The sequence below is a fragment of the Theropithecus gelada genome, chromosome 8 (genome assembly GCF_003255815.1).
Source record: "Theropithecus gelada isolate Dixy chromosome 8, Tgel_1.0, whole genome shotgun sequence".
Taxonomy (NCBI): domain Eukaryota; kingdom Metazoa; phylum Chordata; class Mammalia; order Primates; family Cercopithecidae; genus Theropithecus; species Theropithecus gelada.
This window is the reverse complement of record NC_037676.1, coordinates 24,158,630-24,185,632: the sequence shown is the minus strand read 5'-3', so window position 1 is coordinate 24,185,632 and position 27,003 is coordinate 24,158,630. Positions and strand designations below refer to the sequence as shown.

Here is a 27,003-nt window from a genome sequence, read left to right as displayed (position 1 = left end):
TCAGGAGTTCAAAACAAGCCTGGGCAACACAGTGAGGCCCCATGTCTACAAAAAAAAATTTTTTTAATTAGCCCATTGCTGTGGCACATGCCTATAGTTCCAGCTACTTGGAAAGCTAAAGTGGGAGGATTCCTTAAGCCCAGGAGCTCATTGCTACAGTGAGCTATGATTGTACCACTGCACTCTAGCCTGGGCGACTAAGATCGTCTCTAAAACAAAACAAAGAAAAATTACTCATGGTCAACAGCATCATTTATGCTATCTGCATTGTTTTTTTTTTTTTTTTTGAGACAGTCTCACTCTGTCGCCCAGACTGAAATACAGTGGCATAATCTTGGCTCAGTGCAACCTCTGCCTCCCAGGTTCAAGCAATTCTCGTGCCTCAGCCTCCCAAGTAGCTGGAATTACAGGCACCTGCCACCACACCCGGCTAATTTTCGTATTTTTAGTAGAGACGGGGTTTCACCATGTTGGCCAGGCTGGTCTCGAACTCCTGACCTCAAGTTATCTGCCTCTCTCTGCCTCCCAGAGTACTGGGATTATAGGCGTGAGCCACCGCGGCCAGCCGCTAACTGCATGTTCTCTAAAACACAGAGAAAATCTCTCTCCAGGTTTGAAACAGAGCAGATGCACTAGAAGGTGTAAAGACAGCACAAAAGCTTCATAACAGAATTCACAACAGAACTCAGAAGAAAATCATACCTGGGTAGGAGAATCTTGTGCCAAAGGAGATTTCCTAGCATTCTTTATATTTTGCTGCCGAGCGATGAAACGAATCAGATGGTTTGTTTCAGGAGAGCCCCGAGCACCGACTGCAGAACGTCGTCTGGACTTTTTAAGGTAGGATGATGACTTTCCTGTAATGAAACTCTCTTACAAATTGGAACAAAACAAGGCAATCATCAGTAACCACGTCCAATACGCGTGATGTACCAGCCTGAGAGAGAAAACATGATAAACATGTGCTACAGAAAGCTCAGTAGAGAGTTACTGGCAGAGTCGTTCATACAGAGTCAGTGGAAGAGGAATCTGTTTTGTCTGCTGACTTAGTCTATGCTTCTAAAACAGTGCCTGGTACATAGAACAGTTATTAAAAGTTGTGGAATAAATACATGAACACGTTTTAAGTTTTCATTTTCGTTTCATATTTCCTACACACAGATGGCTTTTGCTTTTGACTCAGGATTTTTCTTTTTCTAAATAAGTCAGTTTTATCCCCAACAACTGAAAGGTAAGATCTCCACCTAGGTACAGGCAGTCCCAGGTTCTTAATTCTTCAAGATGATTGGTTTCTTTCTGATACCTACCATTGGTACTATCCTGAATTTTGGACATATGCCTAAGCACACAAAATGAATCCGGCTTTTTAAAAGTCTAAGAGTCATGTTCTTGAGAATGCAAGTTAGGGTGGCATGCCACTTGTACCTTGTCTTATGTATTACCTGGTCTAGTGCCCTGTGATGTTCAAGACTTCCATTATCCTCCAACTCTAAAACCTATTCTCTGATCCAATTCCATTCTCATATAGTATTTCCTTCTTTTCCATCTAAGTCAGACTTCACTGGTAAACTTCATTTCTACTGCTTGAAGGACATTAGCTGGAATCAATCTTCTGTTTTTTTTTTTTTTTTTTTGAGACAGAGTTTCACTCTTGTTGCCCAGGCTGGAGTGCAATGGTGGGATCTCAGCGCACAGTAACCTCCGCCTCCCAGGTTCAAGCGATTCTCCTGCCTCAAACTCCTGAGTAGCTAGGAATACAGGCATGCGCCACCACGCCCCACTAATTTTGTATTTTTAGTAGAGACAAGATTTCTCTATGTTGGTCAGGCTGGTCTTGAACTCTTGACCTCCGGTTATCTGCCTGCCTCGGCCTCCCAAAGTGCTGGGATTACAAGCATGAGCCACTGTGTCCAGCCCTGTTTGTTAAAGGAGGTACATCCTGATCTTTCAGTATTATATTTTCTTAATTGCTCTTAAACTTTCTCTTATTTTTGCCACAAATGAAAACAAAATGTATTATTACTATTCATATCAAACACACTCCTGCATCCCATGTGACGGGTCAAAAAGTGACTCACACACATTTTTTTCTAGTACTGGCATTAAGCACGACTCTGACTTCAGAACATTATCATGCTAGGTGCCTTGCAATTCTGTCATCCCTGCTATGCTAAATGAGCCATGTACGAGCACAGAAGTCTCCCTGAAGAAGCGAGTGTGCAGAGTAGGCAATTTAGGACCTAAAATAATATGACAGTACATATAAACAAATAAAGCTGAATTACATTAAAGTTATGTTTAAACTTGAAAAGCATTACAATAGAATGACAACTTTTCTTACCTGTAGAGTTCCTAACAAAGCTTTCAGGTGTAATTCCCAATTGCTCTACGGTTACTGTGGAAAAGTTCAAAGGTGATTTAAAAGTATCTGGTGTGCAAGGATTAGGAGGTAATTCGGCATGCTTCTGAGGAGTCATAATCTTCCCAGTTCCCAAAATGAAAGACGCATTTCCTGAAACGCACGACATATTGTAGGGGTGAGGACAACTCTCTGTCTAAACCTTCAACTTCACAAGGAGGCAGCAGATCATCACATACCAGCATTATTCATTGCAGACTCCTTGGTTTCAGGGGGCTTGTCTTTTGAATTGGCATCCATCTAAGAGGTGAAGAGAAACAATGAAAAATAACCCCACCAGCAAGACGAATGTGATTCGATCACAAACCTCATTCAAGACTGAATTGTAATACAGTCCATACTGGCATAGAAACACACGTCGCAGGTTCCATTTTTTATTTTAATTTCTGTGGGTATACAGTAGATGTATCTATTTATGGGCTACGTGAAATATTTTGATACAGGCATGCAAGTCGTAATAATCAAATCAAAGTAAATGAGGTAGCCATCATCTCAAATATTTATCCTTTCTGTTAAAAACAATCCAATTACACTTTGTTATTTTTAAATGCACAATTAAATTATGGATCGTCACCCTGTTGTGCTAGCAAATACTAGATCTTATTCATTCTATGTTTTTGTGCCTGTTAACCATCTCCACTTCCCTCCCACTCAGCCCCAATACCCTTCCCAGCCTGTGCTAACCATTCTTCTACTCAAAGCGCGTACTTTTAAGGCCAAATTAAACAGAAAGAAATGGAGGAAACTGCTGTTCAGGCACCAAAGCAGACCCCAAAGAATAAGCCATGGCTTTTCAACCGAAGCGAAGACCTGAATCATAAGGGTACCCCTCTCAAGACGCAGCTCCGTCCATTTCCAGAAATTGTCTCAGCAGGTCCGGATGCACCCCTGGTCACCCAGAGCAGCTCCTGAGAGGAGTACTAACTCTGTGCTGCAGGGTAAACCGAACAAATGCCATAAAAACGCCCCGGAGAAGCAGCTCCATGGCAGCGCGGCTGCAATCCTACCTCTCACGCCGCACCTGAAGGCCCGCCAGGCAGATAGGCTTATTCCCAAAGCCCCGAGGCAGGCGAGCGTCGCGTTGGTCGCTGCTTCCAGACCCCGGCTCCTCTGTCCGGAAGGGCTCTGCTGGCAAAGCACCCGTAGCCGGGAACCGCTCTCCGAACAAGGAGTCCAAGGTCCCTGAGGCCGACTCGGACTCACACCCCGCGCAGTCCCTGTCTTTCGCTCTGCCCGGCCGCCTCCTCCGCCCGCCGCCCGATTCAAATTCCCGGCCCCGCCCCTCGATGCCGAACTTATTCTACGAATCACTCCGCCACCGCCCCTTTCTCCGGTCTGCGCACACTCCGAGCGCTCCCAGGCCTCTTTCCTCGGCACAGGAGTGACTTCCTGGGCTCGGAGTGAGGCCACCGCGAGCTGCAGTCAACCCGCCGACCACAGACACCTACTACTGACCTGTGACCGCGGGGACTACTTGCCGGGAGAGTCTCGCGGAGTAACGCTTCTGTTAGCGCTTTAACTCCGCCTCCCACCTTTCTATTGGATGCTGCAAACTTCGAAAAGACTCACTCAACCAATCCTAACAGAGCGAAGAGCTGGCTCTTACCCAATCACTCCGTCCCTACCGCAGCCGTTTCCTCGCTGGGCCGGCTTGTGGGCGGGGCTAACGCGGGAGGAGGGGCTGACTGGTGCTTGGGTCCCTTTCAGCGCTCCACCTCCTTTCCGTAGACCCCGCCCTCGTATGCAGATGAGCGCTACCTAGACTTGAGTGTGCGCCTGCTCAGTAACGCTGTAAGTCGCCGTCCGGCTCCAGGAGCCTCTCTGATTGGCTGATGCCCCTTCCCGTCTACTAGCCTTCAGCGTCTCTTCCCTCCCTCCATCCCGGCTAGGTTAGCCAGGGCCCGCCCGATACTGGGTGCTGATTGGCTGGACCCTGGCCGGTGACGCGGGTTGGTTGGTAGGCTGAATGTCAGTCTCGGAGAGGTGGGGGAAGGGCCCCAGGCAGGCTGAGGAGCCTAGGGGCGGGGTGGGAAGGAGGACCGGCCGAGCCCTGGGTGTGGGACAGAGTGCGTGTGTGTGGTGTGTCCCCAAGGGCAGGAAGGTGGCGAAGGGAGGCGAATCCGAGTGGGTGGAGGGAGGGGAAGGGCGGGAGGAGAAAAAGGTGGGAGGAGGACCAGGTGGGAGGGTGGCGGCTCACTCAGGACCCAGCGGGGGCAGCGCGATGAGGCGGGTGACCCTGTTCCTGAACGGCAGCCCCAAGAACGGAAAGGTAACGGGGGCGTGAGTGGGCGCGGCGGGCCGTGGGTCGGGGCGAGGGTGGACGGTGCGGACCCGGCTGGCGGGGCAGCCGTGAAGTTGGGCAGAGGGGCTGGGAGGTGGGCGTGCGCGGGCTGGGGGCGCCCGGGGACAGCACAGGGTCCCCGCGGCCTCCTCCCGACCCTCAGGACCCCTGTCCCCGAGCCTGCCCTTCGGCGCCTCAGCTGCCTGGGGGCCGGCGCGGGTCGGGCCGGGGGCTCCGGGGCTCCCGGATGCGCGGTGCGGGGGGCGCGGGGACTGGGGAGCGGAGAGGGCCGCGGTCACCTGGGCGCCCGGGCGGTCGCGCCTCTTCCCGCCTGTCCCCGAGACCCCGCTCCCGCCTGCGGGAGGAGGCGCGCCGGCTCCCGTGCTGAGTAATGATCTGCTCGGAAAGTGGCGGCGAGCACCAGAGCCTGTGGAGCTGGGTCAGGGAGACAGAAGTAAACTGCCCGTGGATAAACAAAATCTCCCATCCGAGGTCGAAGACAGGATTTTAAAAATGGGGGCATTTTCTTGTTGATTTTTGCCCTTCTCTCTGAGATGCCTCAAGCCCCCACTCCCCGACGCCGCCAAACTTCTCTGTACTCGTTTTATTATTTTGCCTTATTTTGATTCCCTAGAGGACGGGGACAGCAGACCCAAAAGGGATCGATTTGACAGTCGCCTTTGCTGTGTTAGGTAGGCCTTTGCGGAGGGTGTGGTGCTAAGTGTTCTTCCAGCGCTGGAGCAAGCCAAAACGAATTCTCTTCCTTCCCAGCCTTTTGCCCCACCCATGAAAGTTGTTCTGCTACTTTGGGAAATTTTGACTGTTCAAGGCAGACATTTACTGCGTTGCTAAATGACACCCAGAAGTAACTCAGCCTTTACGAGTCTAAGGTAAAGGTAGATGGGTTTCACTGTGTTAGTTGCCAAAATACTCTGATGCCTGCACATTCGGGAAACACTGTAAATTTTTAAATAGTGAAATTGTCCAGTGGCATTAAAAATGGCTTTCCCATTATTCAGTGTAGAGTAAACATGCCCTGAAAATTCGAACCAGAGTGTGGTTTGTTGGCTATAATTTTGTGTTCTTCTGGTCCTAGAGACTTGATACTCATTTTAAAACAGAATTGGTATAAATTCGAGTTCTCGAGTTATCATGAATGCTACCCCGAAAATATGCTCACGAAGTTTACATTTCTCATCACTATTAACTTTTTGTAAACCTGTTCTGTAGTTAGCTGGTATTATCTAAAACGTATGTTGTTACTCTAAGAAAGATTTAGTATATCCAAAATTGGTAATATTTCTCAAAAACAAACTTCTGATTGACCTTTTTAATGCAGTATCTCTGCTGTGTTACTTACGGAAGACAAGTATTTAGACCTAGTCATAAATATTTTTGCTCTAAATCTCTCCCGAATCCACTCAATTTGGTTGTCAAAAATTAACTGAGTTGGTCTTTCCATATTGTTCACACGGATTTTTTTTAAACTATCTAGTTTTGACTAGATTAGATTCTTGGATTTAAATTTTATTTACTTTAAAAATATTCTGCTAGAGAATCTCAGAAGATTGGGGAAAATGCATCTCAAATAATTAAATATGAATATGTTCATGTTACAACGATCATAAAAATCCAAACTGGAGAGTACTAGATAAAAAGAAACAAAGCCGTGATCTTCACTGCTCAGCTGATGAACATATTCTAAGATAACGTTGGCAGTGCTTTCTCTCCTTTCAGTTGATTAAAAAATTTTATAATTACTCTTATTTGACAAAAGAGCTACATAATACATAACAGCTTGCATTTTTATATATAAAGTGACTAATTGGATTGGCATGATCATGACATGAATGTTCATTAAGAATAAGCTAGGGAAAAGTGCTACTCAAATAGAACAGAATTTGATTTCCCATCCACCAGTTGGAATATCTGTACCACTTACTTTATCTCCTTTACCTCGCTTCTGCTTTTGTTTCCTGATTATAAGAATAATCTCTGTTTTTTTTCAAATAAGTTTCCCTCTTATAGCTTGTTTAGTGGTTACCAGACTGTGGGACTATAAAGCCTGGGGAAAGGTGTGGAGAGGCAGAGAATTCTTCCAAGGTGCTGTGTTACATGCTCACCACGAATTTTCTGTGTATTGAATAAATGTAACTAGTGGTGAATGTATTTGATGTTGGAGAGAGGGCTATGCATTCTCTGAACAGTGGTTTCCAGAGTGAGATGGCACACCACGGACGGTGTCCAAGATGATTTATTGGAGGTCAGGAAGAAATATACCTTTTGTTTGTATCTTACACTTAAAAATATAAAATAATATGGAAACGTGATTTTTCGGATCTGGAAAGACACAGGTGCCTCCAGTCATTGAACATGTCAGCTGGTCTCAGGTCTCCTGTAAGAAGGGAGGGCCTTCACATGTGAAAAGGTTAATTAATAGTGGCTTCTTCACTGATTGGTTGTCATTGACATTGTGCTATGGAAGCTTACAACTGCCACGTTAAGATTTATATCTAGTTTTAACTAAATTAACCCTCACCAAAATGCCAAGTGATCTTAAAGGATTACTTCAAAGAAACTGCAGCTTGAAGTCAATATGAATTATGCAAGCACAAGTAAACAATGAGGAAATGGCAGGAGCTGCCACTTCTCCTAGTATGTATAAACCATGAGACTAAAAAAAGAGTGGATCTCTTTGGGCCTGAGAAGTTGAAACAGTGCTGAGTTTTAAAGAAGACTAGTTGAAGTCCTATTTATTAATTGCTATTAATAATCAGCCTCTCCCTAAGTGTATGTTATTCTTTGAAATATTAGCCATTGATAGGATGAGTCATCCTAGTTAGCAAGATATTTAGAAATACTTTCTAGGACATGAAGACAAATGGCTTCAGATTTTTTTTCTTTTCTGATTTTATTTTTTGGTTTTTGTTTTTTACTTTTATCTTTATATTTATTTATTTCTTTATTTGATACAGCTGTTTGTTCTTCCACTCAGGCTGGAGTGCAGTGGCATGATCTCAGCTCACTGCAGCCTCCACCCTCCAGGTTAAAGCGATTCTCCTGACTCTGCCTCTTGCATAACTTGGGACTAATTTTTGTATTTTTGGTAGAGACAGGGTTTCACCATGTTGGCCAGGCTAGTCCTGAACTCTTGACCTTAGGTGATCCACCTGCCTTGGCCTCCCAAAGTGCTAGGATTACAGGCATGAGCCACCACACCCAGCTTATTTTGATGTTTAAAGTCAATCCTGTATTTGGCAGAATTTCACTAAATTTAATGATAAATATTTAGGAGATTCTTACTGGCTGATTCATAGTCCAGATCACTAAAAGTCCTCATCATTTGGGAAAACATGTACTTTCTAATAGTGGAATGTGGTTTGTAACTACATAAATATACAGATGTTTGAGCACATGCCCAAAAGTGTGTTACCATTGGGGTGTGTGGTCAGAAACATTTGAAGGCCTTAGTTCTAATCACTGGAATCTTTAATTTAAATTTTGAGGGTTTTTTTGTTGTTTTTTAAAACTGCTCCAAAAGAGTCAGTTATGTTGTGCCTGTCATCCTTTTTCCATGTGCCTCAACATTTTCATTATTCTTTTTAATATTCCCTGTAAGAGTTGGCATTAAGGAAATTGAAATGGGGACTTGCGCATCTGAATGCAGTGTGCGGCTTCTGAGCAACTTAATGTCAGTGCAGAATTTCTGCATGTCTTGAACACAGAGTGCTTTTTTTACTTCAGAATATTCATTAATGAGCTGTGCAAGTCCTAGGCCTTTTGTATACTGATTAATTCATCATTCATTCATTCACTCAGTGAACACTTAGTAAATGCCTTCTGAGTACGTGGCATCATGCCAAACATGGCAAACAGGGTAGGAAATACTTTCATTCTGTACCGTGTTTTCATTCTTGGTCCAAGAAATAACTTTTTTTCAGGTTTTGGTGTTAGGTCAGAAACATGTTGTTGGGGGCAGGCACAATGACTCATGCCTGTAATCCCAGCACTTTGAGAGGCTGAGGTGGGAGGATTGCTGAAGTTCAGGAGTTCAAGACGAACCTGGGCAACAGAGTGAGATCCCATCTCTAAAACAACAACAACAACAAAGAATGAAAAAGAAATGTGTTGTTGGTAGTAAGTATGCCAGTTCGAATCCATGACGTTGTTAGAGTTGGAGGAAGGTGAAAATTTTATGTGAACCTCTGCCTCTGAAGTCTAAACATTAGTAACCACCTAGTGAGAGCCCACTTTTTAAGCTTGAACATTTCTTAATATATTTGATACATAGTAAAGAATACAATAAAGAATGTACATAAAAATTAAGAGGAACATAATATAGAAAATATCTGTAAGTCTGCCAGACAACCTGAGAAGTAGCATGTTATCAATAACATAATGTGCTCATCCACTTTCCTGTACCTCTGTTTTGTTTTTCTCTTTGCTGTGTGTGTGTGTTTTTAAATCAATAGTTTTGTCACATATATATGCATAACTAAATTACTTTTTTTTTTTTTTTAAGACAGGGTCTCGCACTGTTGCCCAGGCTAGAGTGCAGTGGCGCGATCTTGGCTCACTGCAACCTCTGACGGCCTGGGTTCAAGTGATTCTCCTGCCTCAGCCTCCTGAGTAGCTGGAATTACAGGAGCTTGCCAGCACTCACGGCTAATTTTTCTATTTTTAGTAGAGACGGGGTTTCACCATGTTGGTCAGGCTGGTCTCAGCTGACCTCCTCATCTGCCTGCCTCGGCCGCCCAAAGTATTGGGATTACAGGCGTGAGCCACTGCGCCTAGCCATTTTTAAAAAATCAGCTTCGGGACATACTGTATCTCAAATTGATATTATACTGTATATAGTTTTTTGTGGAGACAATGTCTTCTATATTGCCCAGGCTGGTCTCAAACTCCTGACCTCAAGCAGTCCTCTGTCCTCAGTCTCCCAAGGTGCTGGGACTACAGGCATGAGCCACCATGCCAGGCCAGTCCTTGCTTTTTTCATTCAGTATAATTCTGTTCTAACCATAATATCTGACATAGTGATAATTTATTCATTTTTACTGCTTTATTAAAGTACATGCTATATAAATACTGTCAGTGGACATTAGGTTATTTTCTTTATATTTTGTTGTTAAATTAACAGTGCTGTCATGAATATTTCTATATATGTATCCTGGTGCACAGCAGCAAGCGTTTTTCTAGGGAAGTAGTTCTCAAACTTTAGCATGCATCAGAGTCACTTGAAGGAGGAGGAGGATTTGAGAAAACCGCTGGGCTTCATCCCCAAAGGTTAATATTCAGCAGGTCTGGGATGGGGTAGGAATGTGCATTTTTAATTTGCAGGTGAAATGTGATTCAGATGCTCTAGGTGACAGGATCACACATGTGAGAACCACCACTCTAAGGTATAGACACGTAGTTGTAATTATTGGGTGTTAAGTTATGTAAATATTCAGTTTTATAAAATAATGCCAGATTTTTTTCAAAGTCATTGCAGTAATTTATATTCCCACCAGCATTGCATGAACCTTCCCCATTGGGCTACAACTACTCCAGCACTTGGTATTGTCAACATTTTCCATTTTAAATATTTTCTTTTTTCACCGTAGAGTTAATTATCTCACCTTTTAAAGAATCACCTCATGTAAATATTTAAAATGTATTTGACTAAAAGTATAGGTAGAGAAAATTGAGTTCTGCATTTAGCTATTAATTGTGATTGGTGATTTTGTTAGGTAAATCAGCCTGCATAAATTCAACAAGTATTCCTTGTGTATTATGTAATAAATATTGTGGGTAAAGAAGAAAAAATACTTTATGTACGTGTGCAGGTTTTAATTTTTAAATTTAAATAATATAGGTTACAATTTGAAAATTGTGTTTAAAGGCAAATTAAAACTAGCCAATCCTACTAGACATGGTGTCCTTTTACCTTCCAACTCATAGACAGCTTTCACTTGTCATGGGATCTGAAATTTAAAAAGAATTGACTCTGAGCAGTAGTATAATACAGTCATCATGAACTTTAATAGACATGCTTCTCAATTTACTCTGTAAAATGCTTCTGTTCTTAGGGCCTAAGTTATTAAAGTAGATAATCACAGTGACATGGAAACATCAGGCCCACATGGTGGAGACAACACATAGAAAGCAAATGATCTTTGTAAGCACTATCATTTTATGATTTCTTTGGCTCAGTATGAGGACAACAACAAACTTAGTATATACTCACTGGAGCTTATGCCCATGATACACAAGATTTTTATCATTCGTCTTTCTCAACAGAGTTGTTATATAAAGAATACATGTGCCAATCTAACTTAATCTTTTCTATATGTATGACAAATTTATGCTGATACATATTTTAAAATCTGGTTTCTAATTAGTTTAAAATACAGAGATTTTGAATATGTGAATATTAGTATTACAATATAACTCCTTTTTATTTGTTTGGTATTGTTAGTATGCTCGAATGACTAGTTGGAAAACAAATGTCAAGAATAGCCCTCCAAGTGAAAATAAGTATATTGGCGCAAATTAAGGGAAATTTTCAAATTTCTAGAACTATAAGATTCTTTGTATTAATTTTAATTCTGTTTTCTCTAATTGACTACCCTTTGGTCATTTCACTTAAAGGAAATTGTTAACTGCCTGATTGTAAACTGTTAAAATAATTTTATTTGTAGAACTAGTATCTGGAGCTATGGAGACCTTAAAATAAATGAAAACTTTCCCCCCTTATTACAAAAGTAATAAAGGTTCATTGTAACAAATTTGGAAAACAAACAAAATAAAACAAAAAACTCAGCTGGACGTGGTGGCTCAGGCCTGTAATCCCAGCACTTTGGGAGGCTGAGGTGGGTGGATCACGAGGTCAAGAGATCGACATCCTCTTGGCCAACATGGTGAAACCCCGTCTCTACTAAAAATGTAAAAATTAGCTGGGTGTGGTGGCACAGTTTTGCTATGTTGGCCAGGCTGGTCTTGAACTCCTGACCTCAGGTGATCCTACTACCTTGGCCTTCCAAAAAGTGCCAGCATTACAGGCATGAGCCACTGTGCCCAGATTGCTTTAGAATTGCATTTATACTGTGTATTTTTTTACCCTAATGACAGTGTGACTGTCTTAAATGAATATGACTGATTGTTACACAAAAAAGGCGTGTCCTAGTTCAACACTCAACTTTCAAGAAATACTATCAAAGACCTGCTATAAGCCAGGGAATGTACCATTTAGCTACGTGGATCCTTCAGTTTGAACCTATGGCGGTTATTAGTAGAACAACTCAGGGATGTACTTCTTTAGTGCTGCTTATCAGCTTTACCAAGGGGTAGTCACCTCTGTTCACAGAATTCATAGCAACTTTTTGCAAATTAATATTTTTACTGGACCTTTAGGATCCAGGCAGACAGCCAGATTAGAAAATACTTAGTGATGTGGTAAATTGTTTTTGATACTTTATTAAGATTGATTTAAGTGGCAATAAAATAAAAGTTGAATTCAGTTTGTACCTAGACTGTGCTCCTTTAGTAGTTTTACAGCCTTCAAGGAGACACCTATTGTACTTTGACTGCCTTGAGAATAGTCCGTGCCAAATAGTATGTGTGATTTTTTTTTCTCTCATCTGGTCACATTTGACTTCAGTGGGGAAGAAATGGAAGATGGCAACATCCTAACCCTCTGAATAAAACAACAAACAGGTCTTGAGTTGTATTTCATCAATTTGTGACTTTGGGTTCCTATGTCATGGGAAAGCCTAATAGAATTAAAATAGTGGGTTTTTTTCCTTCTTTTTCATTTTATTCTGCTCTTCAGAATGGCACTGTCTGATAGAACTACTGAGATGATGGAAATCTGTGCTATTCAGTATGGAAACCACTAGCCAGTGTGGCAGTTGAGCACTTGAAATGTGGCTAGTGTGACAGAACTGCATTTTAACTTTTAATTTTATTACATTAAAATTTAAATAGACTCATGAAGCTTGTGGCTTCCACATTGGACAGCACAGCTTTAAAACATGGCAGGTGGCCTTTATTTTCATCGGAAGACAGCTAACCCACAGAAAAACCAAGTCAATCCTATAGAAGTAAACGACAATTCAAGTTAGTGTATTTTGAATAAGTCATATAAGATCTTAAGCTATAATATTATGTTAATCACAGAAGGATAATACAGGCAGGTGCATTCAACTTGCATCTGTTTTTTGGTATGGATGAGAGAGCAGTGAGAGAGATACTGAGGAAGAAAGTTGATGTTAGGGCAAGGAGGGGATATCAGGCAAAAGAAAGCCATATTGAGATACAAGGGCCAGAGGTAAATAAGAGGGAAACGAAAGATTTAGAAAATTATTTGTATAATGGCGACTATGCCAAGAACACTGAATTGGGAGAGAGGTGCTTCTTACCCTCCTCTCAGTACCTTCTGACTGCGGAAGTTGTTTTGCATCTGCTTTGGTCAATCTCTTGCTCCTTTGCATGTTTGCTTCTCTCTTCTCTGTCTTTACTCTCTTCATGCTCTTTGCCTTAACACAACCCCAGCTTTGCCATGTGCAATGCCCTAGGTACTATATTTCTCTTACCTTTTTCCCAGGAATGTGTATAATGCAATTACAGAATTCCTCACTGTGTTGCAGAGGTGAACAATCATAGGAAATATGGGGGACATATTTTACTCAGGCTTTAATTATTTGTGGCAAGCCTGCTGTGTGTAGGACACTGCGCCTAGTGCTTTGCATTATTTTTTTATTGTGATAGAAGATAGAACAAAATTTATTATTTTAACCGTTTTTTAAATGTGTAATTCATTGACATTGTTTACATTCGCAATGTGTGTAACCATCACCACTGTTTATTTCCAGTACTTGGTCATCATCCCAAACAGAAATTGTACCCATTAAGAAATAACTCTCCATTCCCATCTATGCCTTGGTAACCTTTATTCTGCTTTCTATCTCTATGAATTTGCCTGTTTTGGGTACTTTCATGTGAGTGGTATCTTAGAATATTTATCCTTTTCTTATTGGCTTACTTCATTTAGCATACTGTCACAAAGGTTCATCCATGTTTTAACGTGTCAGAATTCATGTCTCTTCTCTTCTCCTTTCCTTTCATTTTCTTTTTTCTTTCCTTTCCTTTCCCCTTTTTTTTCTTTTTCCTTTCCTTTCTCTTTTCCTTTTCTTTTCCGTCCCATCATGTCCAGGCTGGAGTACAGTGGTGTGATCTTGGCTCACTGCAGCCTTGACTTGGCAGGCTCAGGTCATCCTCCCACCTTGGCCTCCCAAGCAGCTGAGACTACAGGGATGTGCCACCATCCTTGCTTCCTTTTGTGTTTTTTTTTTGTGAAGACCATGTTTCACCATGTTGGCCAGGCACATCTCGAAGCGATCCACCTTCCTCAGCCTCTCAAAGTGCTGGGATTACAGGCATCAGCTACTGTACCTGGCCTCATTGTTTCTTATTGCTGAATAATATTCAGTTGTATGTCTATACCATATTTATACAATTACCTGCTTATAGACACTTGGGTTATGCGTTATTTTTAATAATGCACTTGGTTCCACTTAAGTTTTTCTCGCCTTCAACACTTTCCAAAATGCCCCAGCACTCTTCTCTCTTTCATCCTTCTGATCCAAGAGAAAAAAGTTGGAATCTGAGTACTCTGCTTTTGAAAAACTGCACACTCTTTGTTATCAAGCAGCTTTTTCTATGGCCTCCATTTACTTTATTTATTTAACTAGAAACTCTCCACTGTATTCCAGTCACTGGTGGACAGAGGACCAGCCTTAGTGCTCACTTCATATGGCATCTTGACATAATGATCTTGGGACGTCCATGAGCTAGCTGATTGTGCTTCGTGTTTAGCTCTTCACGTACTTCTTTTTCTTTTTTTTGTGGGGGAGACAGAGGCTTGCTCGGTCACACAGGCTGGAGTGCAGTGGTGCAACCTTGGGTCACTGCAACCTCTGCCTCCCGGGTTCAAGCAATTCTCATGCCTCAGCCTCTGGAGTAGCTACAGGCATGTGCCACCACACCTGACTGATTTTTGTATTTTAGTAAAGACAGGGTTTCTCCATTTTGGTCTGGCTGGTCAAACTCCAGGCCTTAAGTGCTCTGTCCGTCTCAGCCTCACAAAGTGCTGGGATTATAGGCGTGAACCACTGCGCCCGACCCTCTCCTACTTTTTATTCCTAACTCTCAGAGGGCATAACTGATAATGGTGCAACTGTACAACTCAGCCGCTGGGAACCCATAGTTACAGTTAGGACCAGGGCACAAAATTCACTTACATGTAGAGATTGTCAGCCCCCCTGCTTAAACAGTTGCATGTATCTTACATATGTATCAGAATGCTGGATTCACAGCAGGACAGATCAATTCATTATCACCCAGCTGTTTGCTCTGTTCTTAATGTTAGATGCTAAAATCTGGCTTAGTTAATGAAGAATTAAATAAATGAGGTAGGAAGTTATATTTTCTATGGTAGTTGATGTAGATAATGATATAATAAACAGCACCAGTGGACTCCTAAGGGTGCACCATTCAAATAAATAAATAATAAAAGGACAACATAATAGGGACTTACTAGGTCTCAGTCTCTTCGCTAAGCTCTTATGCATGAATTCGTAATAACCTTCTGAAGTAGGTGCTACTATTTTCATCATTTTTAGTTAAAGCAACAGAAGCATCAATAGGTTGACTCAAGTTGACAGCTAGAAAATGTCAGACTCTAGATTGAAGTGTAGGTCTATCTTCATAACTGGAGCGCTATTTAACACACCTTAGGACTGTAGATTGTTTTGGTCAGAGATGATTTCTTATGTTCTAGTTTAGGATTCGGCAGTTTTAGGCACTAAGTGAATAAATGAGTCATAGAAGAAAAGGGGGCACTGTTAAGAACCTCTTGAAGTCTCCTTTTATATGATACTCTTTTTAGCCCTGTTTTACTGTGATGGTTTGTAACTTGTTGGGATAACATTTATTAAATAAGTTGTTCATATTAATCTGGTGTATTTACAGGTGGTTGCTGTATATGGAACTTTATCTGATTTGCTTTCTGTGGCCAGCAGTAAACTCGGCATAAAAGCCACCAGTGTATATAATGGGAAAGGTGGACTGATTGATGATATTGCTTTGATCAGGTAACCTTCACCTTTTTATAAGCTGTCAACAGTGTGCCTCAACTTCTTGGTGCTATGCTGTTTCCCTTAAGCAGTAGTTTAATCACTGTTAAGAATACAGGATTTTGGCAAGTGATTACCTAGAATTTGCTCTTTGGAATTTAAATCATTTGGGCTTAAGCTGTATTGATCAGCTAGAAAACCCTTAGTATACATTTCAGTATGCTGATAGTCTTTCTGCATAGTTCATGTATGGCTATGAAGAATTTCTTCTTTGTGGTACTAGAGAAGGATCTAATAAGGCATGCAGTTTTTTAACATTAGAAATCTAATTCATCTCTTCACTTTTATATGCACCTGCTTGTTAATCATTTCCTAAGAAATACTTTGCATTTTATAAATATTACAAAGGCCAGATTTTGTGAAAACTTTATAAATATGATATAATTCTAAGTGGAGATATCACCAGTGATCCACCATAATTATAGACTTATTTGTTTGTTCTTTAAATATCCCAGGCAGATTCATCTCTTTAAAACAAGTGTGTAGTTCACCTTACTTCGTCTTCACGAGGTCAGAGAATTTTGGAGCAGGAAGATGCTTAACAAAGAAGATGGTAAAGGGAACACAAATTAAGTGTTGACTATGCCAATTATAATTGCTTTGCCTGAGTTATACCATTTGATTGGCAAAGCATGAGTTTTTTTAATCAATGATGTGAAGATAATGATGCTTAACTTACAATAGTATACAAAGTCTCTGTATAAATCCAGATCGAAATGACCTTTCAATATAATATACTGCTTTTGCAGTTAATCAGTTCTAGACCCTTCATTTTACAGACGAGGAAACGAATTACCTGTGAAGCTGAGGACTCACTCAGGTCATACAGCTAGTTGGGTTTTGTTAATGAAAAAAAAAAACAGATTTTTATACTAATCTGAAAAAAGTAAATTGGCATGGCGAACAAGTAGGAAATACTATATACTACATTTTAAATCCAAATAAATTAGGATAATTTCTGAGTTTTTCAATATGTATCTCCCAGCTTCTTTCAGTTTCTAAGGAAAACTGAGTCACATTGTTGGATGATGATCCTCATCAACCTAACTTTCTCCTTAACAAGCACAAACTCTGCTTCTTAGAAAAATTTAATGTGTCCTGTGATGTCCTATAGGAAATAAAAACTTCTACAATGGAAGGTTATAACTGAAGCCTTCTGAGCTATAAAATATCTGCTTATTCGTTTTGGGTTCACAATACAGTATCTGGTGTAATGGGTTGAAGAAGAGGATGTACACTGATTGTCTAGAACTATGGGTTATGTGCAACCATTTACATTTGGGTATATGGTGGATCTGTAGTGGGTAAACACTGACAGCAGAGTTACTTCCAGCTATATTTTTCCTAGATTTAATATGATAGTTTATTTCATCTCCAAAGCACACAACAGCTAATGATTTAGGGGTAAAAAAATGTAAAGAAAAAAAGAGGAGTTAGCTGTGGCTTTAATCTATCCTTTGAGCATAATTATTCATTCTCAGTTGATAAGAAAGCTGAACTCACATAATTTGTATAGTGAGATTTCCCCCCCATTTCAAAAGTACTTTCATGTGCAAAATCTTATTTTTGAATTTAAATTCAAAGACAGTTAAGTTCAGGGAGCTAAACAAAGCATTGGAAACTTAGCTTCTTTGCAGTCTAGATTGATAGCAAAACCTATTGTCTATATAATTCTAAGGAATAGTTCCTATAAGCAACAGATAATTAATGTGATTTTTAGATTTTGATGGTTGCTTTTTAAATTTTGATTTCCCCAGGGATGATGATGTTTTGTTTGTTTGTGAAGGAGAGCCATTTATTGGTAAGTGACTTTAAAAGCCAATTTTATCTGCCAAAAAAAGAGATGGAATGGCAATTACTTTAAATGGGGCTATTAAGCTTAAACAATAAAAATGATCTTATGGCTGTATTCAGATCTTCACACTTTTTGATTCTACATTGGGTGTATGTGTTAAATTTTTTACTATATGATCGTAGTTTGTTATGGATGCTTCATCTTTTACATGCCTTTAAAATGCTTTTGAGGTGTACATATTCATTAACTGTAACATAGTAAGGTAGTTTTGATTTTAGAAACAATTGTTTCAAAATTTTTTCTTTGATAGTAAATGTCAAAATTTTTCTACGTTGTATTACATATTTGTGAGTAAATATTGCTTGCATAAGTAGTGTTTGACAGTATTTCACAGTGATCAGATCAGTCAAAAAATAACTTACCAACCGCAAACACGGGTGTGCACACACACTACCCTTTGATTTGGAAGAAGGCTTATAGTTGTATATCTCAAAAGAAAAGGCCAAAAGTAAGATAAAGTATTTGATTTATTTAGATCCATACAGTCAACACTCTGAATATTTAAGTATTTTTTAAAGCATCATACTAATTGTATTTGGTGAGTGGAAGTAGTTCTCAGGATTGATGCACAGGCAATTGTCAACTTAGAAGTAAGTGCATACTCTTGTCTGTCTGTCTCTACCTTAAAACTGTGAGTAAGAACTTTTCCTCATCTTCTTTTATCCATTGGCCTAACAGTGATTGGCAGGCAACGATCACTTAATTGGTCCACTGCATACAAACACAATAAAAAATGATCAATTCAGGTTTTTTTTTAAATTGTTAACTGATGGATTTTAAAATATTTGGTATATTTTCATCCTCTGCATTTGTTGATGTTCAGATTATCTTAATTTTTGGCCACTGGAAATCTCTTCAGGTCTTTTTAATAAGCCCTGTTGGATTTTATAGCTTTCTTATTATCTGGAATAACAGGTGTTCATCTTAAAGCCTTTTCCTGTCTCAGACCTGGATCAACATTTTTCCAACAAGCCTTGATTTTTTTTAGTGGGAGGTGTCTTTCCAAGACAAACCTGGGTGCTAGGGAGGCTCCTTGCTATTGGGTTCATCATTGTTGCTATGCCTTTTGGTGGACAGAATTGAAAATATATAGGTAGAGATAAAATTTGTATATATGTTATAGGATGTAAAGTTTATGTATCATATATAACAAAATATGGACAGATGAAATAACTCATGGGTTCATACTAATACTTAAAGTTTATATTAAGGATTATAAGGTTTTTACTTTTCCTCTTCTGTTCTTACATCTGTGTCTCCTTTTTCTATATCAATAATACTGACTTTCAGGGACACAGGGACTAATAGAATTATAATGTCACGTAATTACTCATTTACTATACCCGACACAGAACACATCTAAAAATGTCAGCGTAACAAACCCAATACTTTCAGTACCAATATAATTACTAAAAACAGTTAAATGTTTTTCATGTGCTAAATCCTTTCTCCCCTTACTTAAAAATAATTGTATTGTTTCTGCATTGTCACAACATACAGCCATTGTATACCATACTGTCTCCCTTTATACTCTCATGTAGTTTTACTTCTTCAAGCGTACATTTACCTCCATCCTTTTGTTATGTTTCCAGTGGTTATCTGAAACTTGTTCTCCAGTAGATTTCTCTCCAAGAAACTATGAGAACAATAGTCTCTGACATCTTCCAGTGGCAAGATGCCATTGCCATCCACCATCCACCATCCTTATATGATTTTGGTATAAAATTATATGTCAACGCTTATTATAAACTTTAGTATGTGTAATTTGTTCTATGTTAATTATACCTCAGCGAAGCTATTGAAAAATCCTTGGTTCACATCATTTTTCTTTGAATATCTTAAATATGTTACTGCATTTTATTCTGGCTTGAGGTGTTGGTCTCAAAAAATCTGATCTTTCTTATGTGATTATTTTTCATAGATCACCCAAAGGTTATTTCTCTTTCTTTAAAGTATAGTAATTTTAGTAGAATATTTTTTGGTGTTCTGAGTTGTTCTGGATTGGTTTTCTCAGTATGTGATGGATCCTTTCAATATATAGTTTCCAGTGTATGTATTTTTAAATTTCAGTACAGTTTTCTTGAAGTTTACATTTTTATTTTGTTCACTTTGATTTGATTTCCTTCTTTCAGGACTGTATTGTATGTATGGTGGATCTTTTACACTTGTCTTTTACATTTAAAACTTTCTTTTCCTTTCTTTGTATTTTATTTATTTTTTTGAGACAGGGCCTCACTTCGTCACTCAGGCTGTAGTGCAGTCGTGTGATCTTGGCTCACTGCAGCTTCAACCTCCTGGGTTCAAGTGATTCTCCTGCCTCAGCCCCCAACCAGTAGCTGGGACTGCAGATGTGTGCCACCATGCTCAGATAATTTTTTTGTATTTTTTGTAGAGATGGGGTTTTGGGGTTTTGCCCTGTTGCCCAGGCTGGTCTCGAACTCCTGAACTCAAGCAATCCACCTGCCTCGGCCTCCCAAAGGATTACAGTTATGAGCCACCATGTGTGGCCGTTTCTTTTTAATTTTTCAAGCTATTCTCTTTTTTACCTTTTCTTTCCCTTAAGTCACTGTCTATTGTGTTTAATCACTCTTGTATTTCTTTTGCTTTAGTCTTTATTTTAAAAATCGTTTTTCTTTTATTTCTAATTCTCTTGGGAATTCTTGCTACTCATTTCTGAATTTGTAAATCCTGGTTTATATTGTTATTTTATACCTTGTATAAACTTATTTTAGCATGTTTTGGAATATTAGATTATAATTTTGATCTATTTTGTGGGTATTTCTGGCATGTTTTCATTATCTGTAAGGACATTATTATTATTATTTTAACACTTTTATATTACATTTGATCAATCCTTTTGTATTGCTCATTTTTATGTGAAGTTAGTTTTTCTTAACTTGAAAAGAGGGCTGACAGGACAGTTTTTCTAATTTCATGGCTCTAGAGTTCCCTTTTCTGTTGTTTTTGTGAAGTGTTAAAAACGTACAGAACTCATTTTCTGATATATCCTGGTCTATTAGACCTCTTAACTTTCGTCTGGAGTCCTTTTTTTTTTAGTCTCTGTTGTCTTTGTTGCATTCAGCTTGGATTATTTTCCCAGCATGTTATCAGTGTGGGGCTTTGTCCATAGAAGGGAGTTTTGACCATTTGGTTTTGAGAGTTTATTTTCAGCCCTATCAGATCTTACTGCAAAGTACTTGCATCACCCACTTTTGGGGTGATCTCAATCTGTTGTTCTCAGCCGAACTTATTAAGCAATGAAGTCAGTGTCTATGGATGGCTTTGACATTCATGGGTTCATCATATACCCTGTTGCATCTCTCTGCTTTTTCTTTCACAGGCGCTGAAAGCATGCTGCTCATATAGCTGTTGGTATTGGTGGGACTACCTTATCACCTAGTGTTGTTTTAGATGCAGTCTGTGGGTTTGGGTATTGCTGTCCTAGTAGCTCTGGTATGCTTTTATTATGTGTGTATTCAGTTTTAAAAATTATGCCATTACCATCTTCCCAGAATCCCCAATCTTAATATTTGTATTATTTTCTACATGTCATCTCTAGATCCTCAGACAGATTCTAAGCCTCCTGAGGGATTGTTAGGATTCCACACAGACTGGCTGACATTAAATGTTGGAGGGCGGTACTTTACAACTACACGGTAGGTGTGTGTGTATGTGTGTTAGAGAGAAAGAGAATGCAAAAGGAGCACTGTGTACCATTTGTTCTTCAATTTGCTGATTCCCTAAAAAGATACTCAAATGCTGCTTAAATATACTGTGTGATCTGAAACCATTTTTTATAAGTTTTTTTGAAGAAAAAAGTAAAAACATGGTTCATTCCTGAGAAAGCATAAAAGGCATTACTTCAGTGTTTTAAAACATGCTTTTTAGATATTGAGTAATAGATACACAATATAAGTAAAAATTAACAGTACTGAAATTTGTAGAGGCTACAACTGCTTTTATTAAAGGGCAGAAAAATGTAAGTTTGGAAGATCAAGAATATTATTATGTAATAGTTTGCTAACAGGATAGACAGAGAAGTATTTAAAGCAAAGGAAACTAAAACAATGTTTAAATCAAAGGAAGTACCCGATTAGAAGGGATCTGATAAATGGCAACTTACTGCACGTTTTTGTTTCCCAGCGTTACTCCTACCAGGTTGTAGCATGCATCTTTTTGAGAGAGCAGCTGGGATCGAGTATACTCTTGACTTAAATATGTTTGTTTATAAAGACAAATGGAGAAATCAATTTTTTTCCCTGAATTCTTAGGAGCACTTTAGTGAATAAAGAACCTGACAGTATGCTGGCCCACATGTTTAAGGACAAAGGTGAGTGTAATACGTTGGTTTCACATTTCGTCTTACCTGTTTTGTATCTGTGCTGACTTCATAACTCCCTACTTTCTGTACTTACTAATTATGTCAGTTTTTAAGAGTAAAAACTTACTGATATATTAAGCAATTTTTTCCTCATACATTTCTGACTTTATTTTTTGTTTATGGGGTACTTTCTTTATTATAATGGTAACACAGGTGTCTGGGGAAATAAGCAAGATCATAGAGGAGCTTTCTTAATTGACCGAAGTCCTGAGTACTTTGAACCCATTTTGAACTACTTGCGTCATGGACAGCTCATTGTAAATGATGGCATTAATTTATTGGGTGAGTTTATGTAGACTTTCAATATAATTATGTAACTACTCACATTTTTGTAAGTTTAAGATTTTAACTTTGTTTCACTCAGTGACAGTGTATTTCCATAAAGTAAAAGTATATTTTTTTTCTATTTTTTAAACTAGATGTTTTCTCATGTATATGAGTGTATATAGGTGTAGAAATAGATTTAGGCACGGACAGGTGGTCCTTCAGGTAGGTAGTCTTTGTACATATAGGTAAATATCTAAGCCATACACATCAACTTTATATTCTAAACTGATATAGATTCTATATGACAAGTGACTTTAAACGATTTTGTTGTTTCCTTTTTTAAAAATTGAATTATGAATGTAACTTGGCTCCAAGTTGTTCTGGATATTCTCCACATTATGTGAGAACTAGAGTAGTCAAGAGGGCAAATCATGACTTGCAATCATAATTCTCAATTAGAGATTTGATTCTACAATTTGCTAACTTAGGGAGACTAACTTGGGGAAAATTTCTCTGAGTCATATTGGAAAAATGAGTGTTAAAAGCACTCTCGACTATCTACATCACAAGATTTTTGTGAAGGTTCATGGAGGTGATGTAGACAAAAGCCCTTATAAAACACTGGTTGCACATTTGGATGCTAATAGGCCTCTAAGTGACTGAAGTTGATGTGATGTTAGTACTTGAGGAGTGGTAAGCAGTTGGCGATCTTTTTTTTTTTTTTTTTTTTTTTTGAGACGGAGTCTCGCTCTGCCGCCCAGGCTGGAGTGCAGTGGCCAGATCTCAGCTCACTTGCAAGCTCCGCCTCCCGGGTTCACGCCATTCTCCTGCCTCAGCCTCCCGAGTAGCTGGGACTACAGGCGCCCGCCACGGCGCCCGGCTAGTTTTTTTTGTATTTTTTTAGTAGAGACGGGGTTTCACCGTGTTAGCCAGGATGGTCTCGATCTCCTGACCTCGTGATCCGCCCATCTCGGCCTCCCAAAGTGCTGGGATTACAGGCTTGAGCCACCGCGCCCGGCCCAGTTGGCGATCTTGAGGTCACATGCCTGCCAGCTTCAGCAGATCATTGCCATGTGCAATGTGGACAGACGTAGAGTGCCAGAACCTTGGTTTTTGAAGAAACCTGGGTATCTAAAATTTTATGTGACATGTTTTTATTTTGAAAACATTACATGCTGAACACATCAGAATCAGCCTGAGGACTGCTAGCTTACAGTTTCTGTAGTGAAATACAAAACACCCACTAACTTCTAGTGTTGCCATAACAAACTTTATATTCCCTTTAACATGTACCTATTGCAAAAAAAAAAAAAGACATTATTTGACCCTTTTAGCTAGTTCTATAACTTTTCAACTAAATTCTTGTTGCTTTCTATTTCTCCCATTTTAGTTTTTCTTCAGATTATTGATAGCATTTTGTATCCTACTTGCCTAGAAAATAACATCAGAAATATATTTATCCATGCTCTGTCACATATCTGCAAACCAAGCTATTACCAAGATTTGCTAGTTTTTTCTTTTTCATGTTTCTCAACTATTTCTTTTATTTGTGCAAGTGTTCAAAAAGCAGAGCTCTCTGCTGGATTCATTTTATAAAGCATTGTTTTTAATTAGTACAGTTTCCATCCAAACTCTTTATATTGCCCACAGATTGCCCAAGTAATTATATGCTTTAAAACAATCTACAGTAATTTCACTAACACCAAAAAGTAGTGAGTGGCAGAGCTGGGATTCAAATCCAGATTTTGTTTTTTTTTTTTTTTTTTTGAGACAGAGTCTCACTCTGTTACCCAAGCTGGAGTGCAATGACGTGATCTCCGCTCACTGCAAACTGTGCCTTCTGGGTTCAAGTGATTCTCCTGCCTCAGCTTCCTGAGTAGCTGGGATTATAGGCACACACCACAATGCCCAGCTAATATTTGTATTTTTTTTTTTTTTTTTTAGTAGAGACAGGGTTTCACCATGTGTTGGCCAGGCTGGTCTCGAACTCCTGACCTCAAGTGATCCACCCGCCTCAGCCTCCGAAAGTGCTGGGATTACAGATGTTGAGCCACCGTGCCCAGCCTGTCTTTTGTATTTCTGAGGCTTCTCTGGATGTTTTAAAGATTTAATTCTAAACCTAGAATTAGAAACGCATCCTGGCTGCATTCCCTAAGAGTTCTGCTTTACTCAGATCTTGGCAAATTGAGAGCGTGGCCCACAAGAACCTCTTTTATAATATGTTGGGTTTCCACCGGGGATATATATCCGACCAGAATGGCATAATCTTTGGATGCCTCTTGAAGGGGAAGTGTGGACCCTGTATGCCAGAGTAGTAGCCGGATGCTGTACCTTGGATGACCTTTGTTTTACAATTGTATTATCGACCATAGAGTTTGGTTTTCACAGAAAAGATTGTATTATTCTTCCCAAATAACGGCTTGTGGTTTTCGGTATCTACTTACCTTATTAGCTTGTGTTTGAAGGGAGGGATTATGTCTGATACTTTCTTTGTAATTCCAGAGTTCTAAGTAGTTTTTTACCAAGTCAACAGCCAACTGATTGAGGTCTTCTCATTTGAAAGATAATGGAACTCAAATGTATTCCCACACATTCTGATGATGTTTATTAACAGATTAGAATAAGTAAACATACCAAGTCATGTAAAGGATGTACATTGTTTTTTACCAAGTTAAAGTAAATGATAAATGAAACCTCTTTTAGTATTTACCAATATTTTTAAAATTTATTCTCCTATAAGATTTCTGAATTATACTTTTTTGTACTTTTTAAATTTTTATTCATTTCCATCATTTTCTGATTCATTATGTCAAAGATACTTGTGGCAAACATGTTCAGATCTGCTCCATTCAAAAAGTCAATTAAATGTTAAAATTATGTTAACTAAATTTAAAATGACTGTAATACATTCACTAAATTAGTTGTTTCAGAATCATTTTTGTTCTGATAGGTGTGTTAGAAGAAGCAAGGTTTTTTGGTATTGACTCATTGATTGAACACCTGGAAGTGGCAATAAAGGTAAGCCTGTTTTTACATTAGCCACTGTTACATATATTGTAGCTATCTCCCAAAAGACTCCACTAATTTCTTAATATCTTTTTCAAGAATTCTCAGCCACCGGAGGATCATTCACCAATATCCCGAAAGGAATTTGTCCGATTTTTGCTAGCAACTCCAACCAAGTCAGAACTGCGATGCCAGGTAATTAACATGAATTTTACATGAATTACATGAATTATTTCTATCAGCAAAATAAAATTTTACATTCTTCTAGTGTTTTGGGGTTATTTTGCTTTATTTTTCTTTTATGTGCAAGATCTAATTTAATTATGGGTCATAGCATTGATTTAGTTCTGAAATGGTTAACCAAAAAGAGATGCAATAATAGCCTTTTTAAATTGCCTAATTATACCTCATGCAGCAGTTTATGAATAATGCATGGAAATTGCAGCAGTTTTTTAAAAGTAATTATTTGTACATTTGCAATATATGGTCCGATCAGTGGCAGGTACGTTACTTATGTGTACTGTAGCATTTCAGATTTTAAAGACCACAGTATTCATTTTTGCCTGATAAACTGTTTTGAATTATTGAATTAATAAAATAATTTAAATATAATTAGATTTAAATACTTATTAGCAGGTATAGGACTAACAGGGATACCTCTTTAGAAACTTCTACACATAAATGAATTATAGCCAGGCTATATTCTAATGTATATGTTGATAGAGTTTCTTTTATGAGGAACCTATTTAAGGACACTTCTTTCATGTATCTAAGTCCATTTTGATCATGTTTTGTAATAAACTTCAAGTAACTGAACTGCCAATTGCTTCTAAAAAAAACTTGGTGGTTAGCTATAGTAAGTAAATTTAATACAAACAGACGATTTAATTATGGTGACAATTTGTGCTTTTTTATTTCAGGGTTTGAACTTCAGTGGTGCTGATCTTTCTCGTTTGGACCTTCGATACATTAACTTCAAAATGGCCAATTTAAGCCGCTGCAATCTTGCACATGCAAATCTTTGCTGTGCAAATCTTGAACGAGCTGATCTTTCTGGATCAGTGCTTGACGTAAGTATCATTTTAGGCTACAAGAGAAAAGTAAATGTTTAGTCTATTGAACAGTCTCAAAGAGCCTTTGAGACAGGAATTATAACTGTCTTTTATGGGAGCTTTTACTTGAAAACAGATAATTTATTATGTTGATATAAGACTAAAGGGTCTGAAAGTGAAATGAATTTGGTTTTACAGGTTTGATATCCTTTATTAAACATAGACCTGTAAGGTTTAGCAACTAAAAAGAAATTAAATCTTGGAATTAGTTCCTGATCTCCTCAATATACTGTACTTTGTCAGGACTCGTATTTTAAGCAAATTATAAAGGTAAAACTGAAAGGAACCTTGAAATCTATTCAACCTCATTTCTGGAATGGGAAAATGTTACTGCTCAAGAATTATTTGATAGATATTTTGAAATAAATATGGTATGCATCAGTTTGTGGAAGTTAACATCTCAGTGGCTTTTTCCCTCTCTCTCTGTATATGTGTATATTTATATGTATGTATATGTATGTATTCATGACAGTTACCTGTGTTTATTTGAAGTTAGAGGGTAGAT

The 27,003-nt window shown here is 38.9% G+C and overlaps 2 protein-coding genes across 3 annotated transcripts in view; one reads left to right on the top strand and one right to left on the bottom strand.

The window, feature by feature from the left end:
- CDCA2 (cell division cycle associated 2) overlaps positions 1-4,342 on the bottom strand; it is a 50,593-nt gene extending 46,251 nt beyond the window's left edge. For both annotated transcript variants that reach the window (XM_025393880.1, XM_025393879.1), the window contains exons 1-4: positions 3,427-4,342; positions 2,599-2,659; positions 2,342-2,512; positions 703-857 (exon numbers count right to left, since the gene is read on the bottom strand). In XM_025393880.1, coding sequence (XP_025249665.1) covers positions 703-857; positions 2,342-2,512; positions 2,599-2,659 — 387 coding nt within the window. In that variant the 5' untranslated portion in view covers positions 3,427-4,342. The remainder of the gene's footprint in view (positions 1-702; positions 858-2,341; positions 2,513-2,598; positions 2,660-3,426) is intronic.
- An 82-nt stretch (positions 4,343-4,424) lies between these two features.
- The window catches only part of KCTD9 (potassium channel tetramerization domain containing 9), a 29,546-nt gene continuing 6,967 nt past the window's right edge, over positions 4,425-27,003 (top strand). The window contains exons 1-9 of the mRNA XM_025395214.1: positions 4,425-4,688; positions 15,714-15,835; positions 17,635-17,678; positions 21,292-21,388; positions 22,004-22,062; positions 22,267-22,395; positions 25,331-25,398; positions 25,486-25,581; positions 26,307-26,456. Coding sequence (XP_025250999.1) covers positions 4,641-4,688; positions 15,714-15,835; positions 17,635-17,678; positions 21,292-21,388; positions 22,004-22,062; positions 22,267-22,395; positions 25,331-25,398; positions 25,486-25,581; positions 26,307-26,456 — 813 coding nt within the window. The 5' untranslated portion in view covers positions 4,425-4,640. The remainder of the gene's footprint in view (positions 4,689-15,713; positions 15,836-17,634; positions 17,679-21,291; positions 21,389-22,003; positions 22,063-22,266; positions 22,396-25,330; positions 25,399-25,485; positions 25,582-26,306; positions 26,457-27,003) is intronic.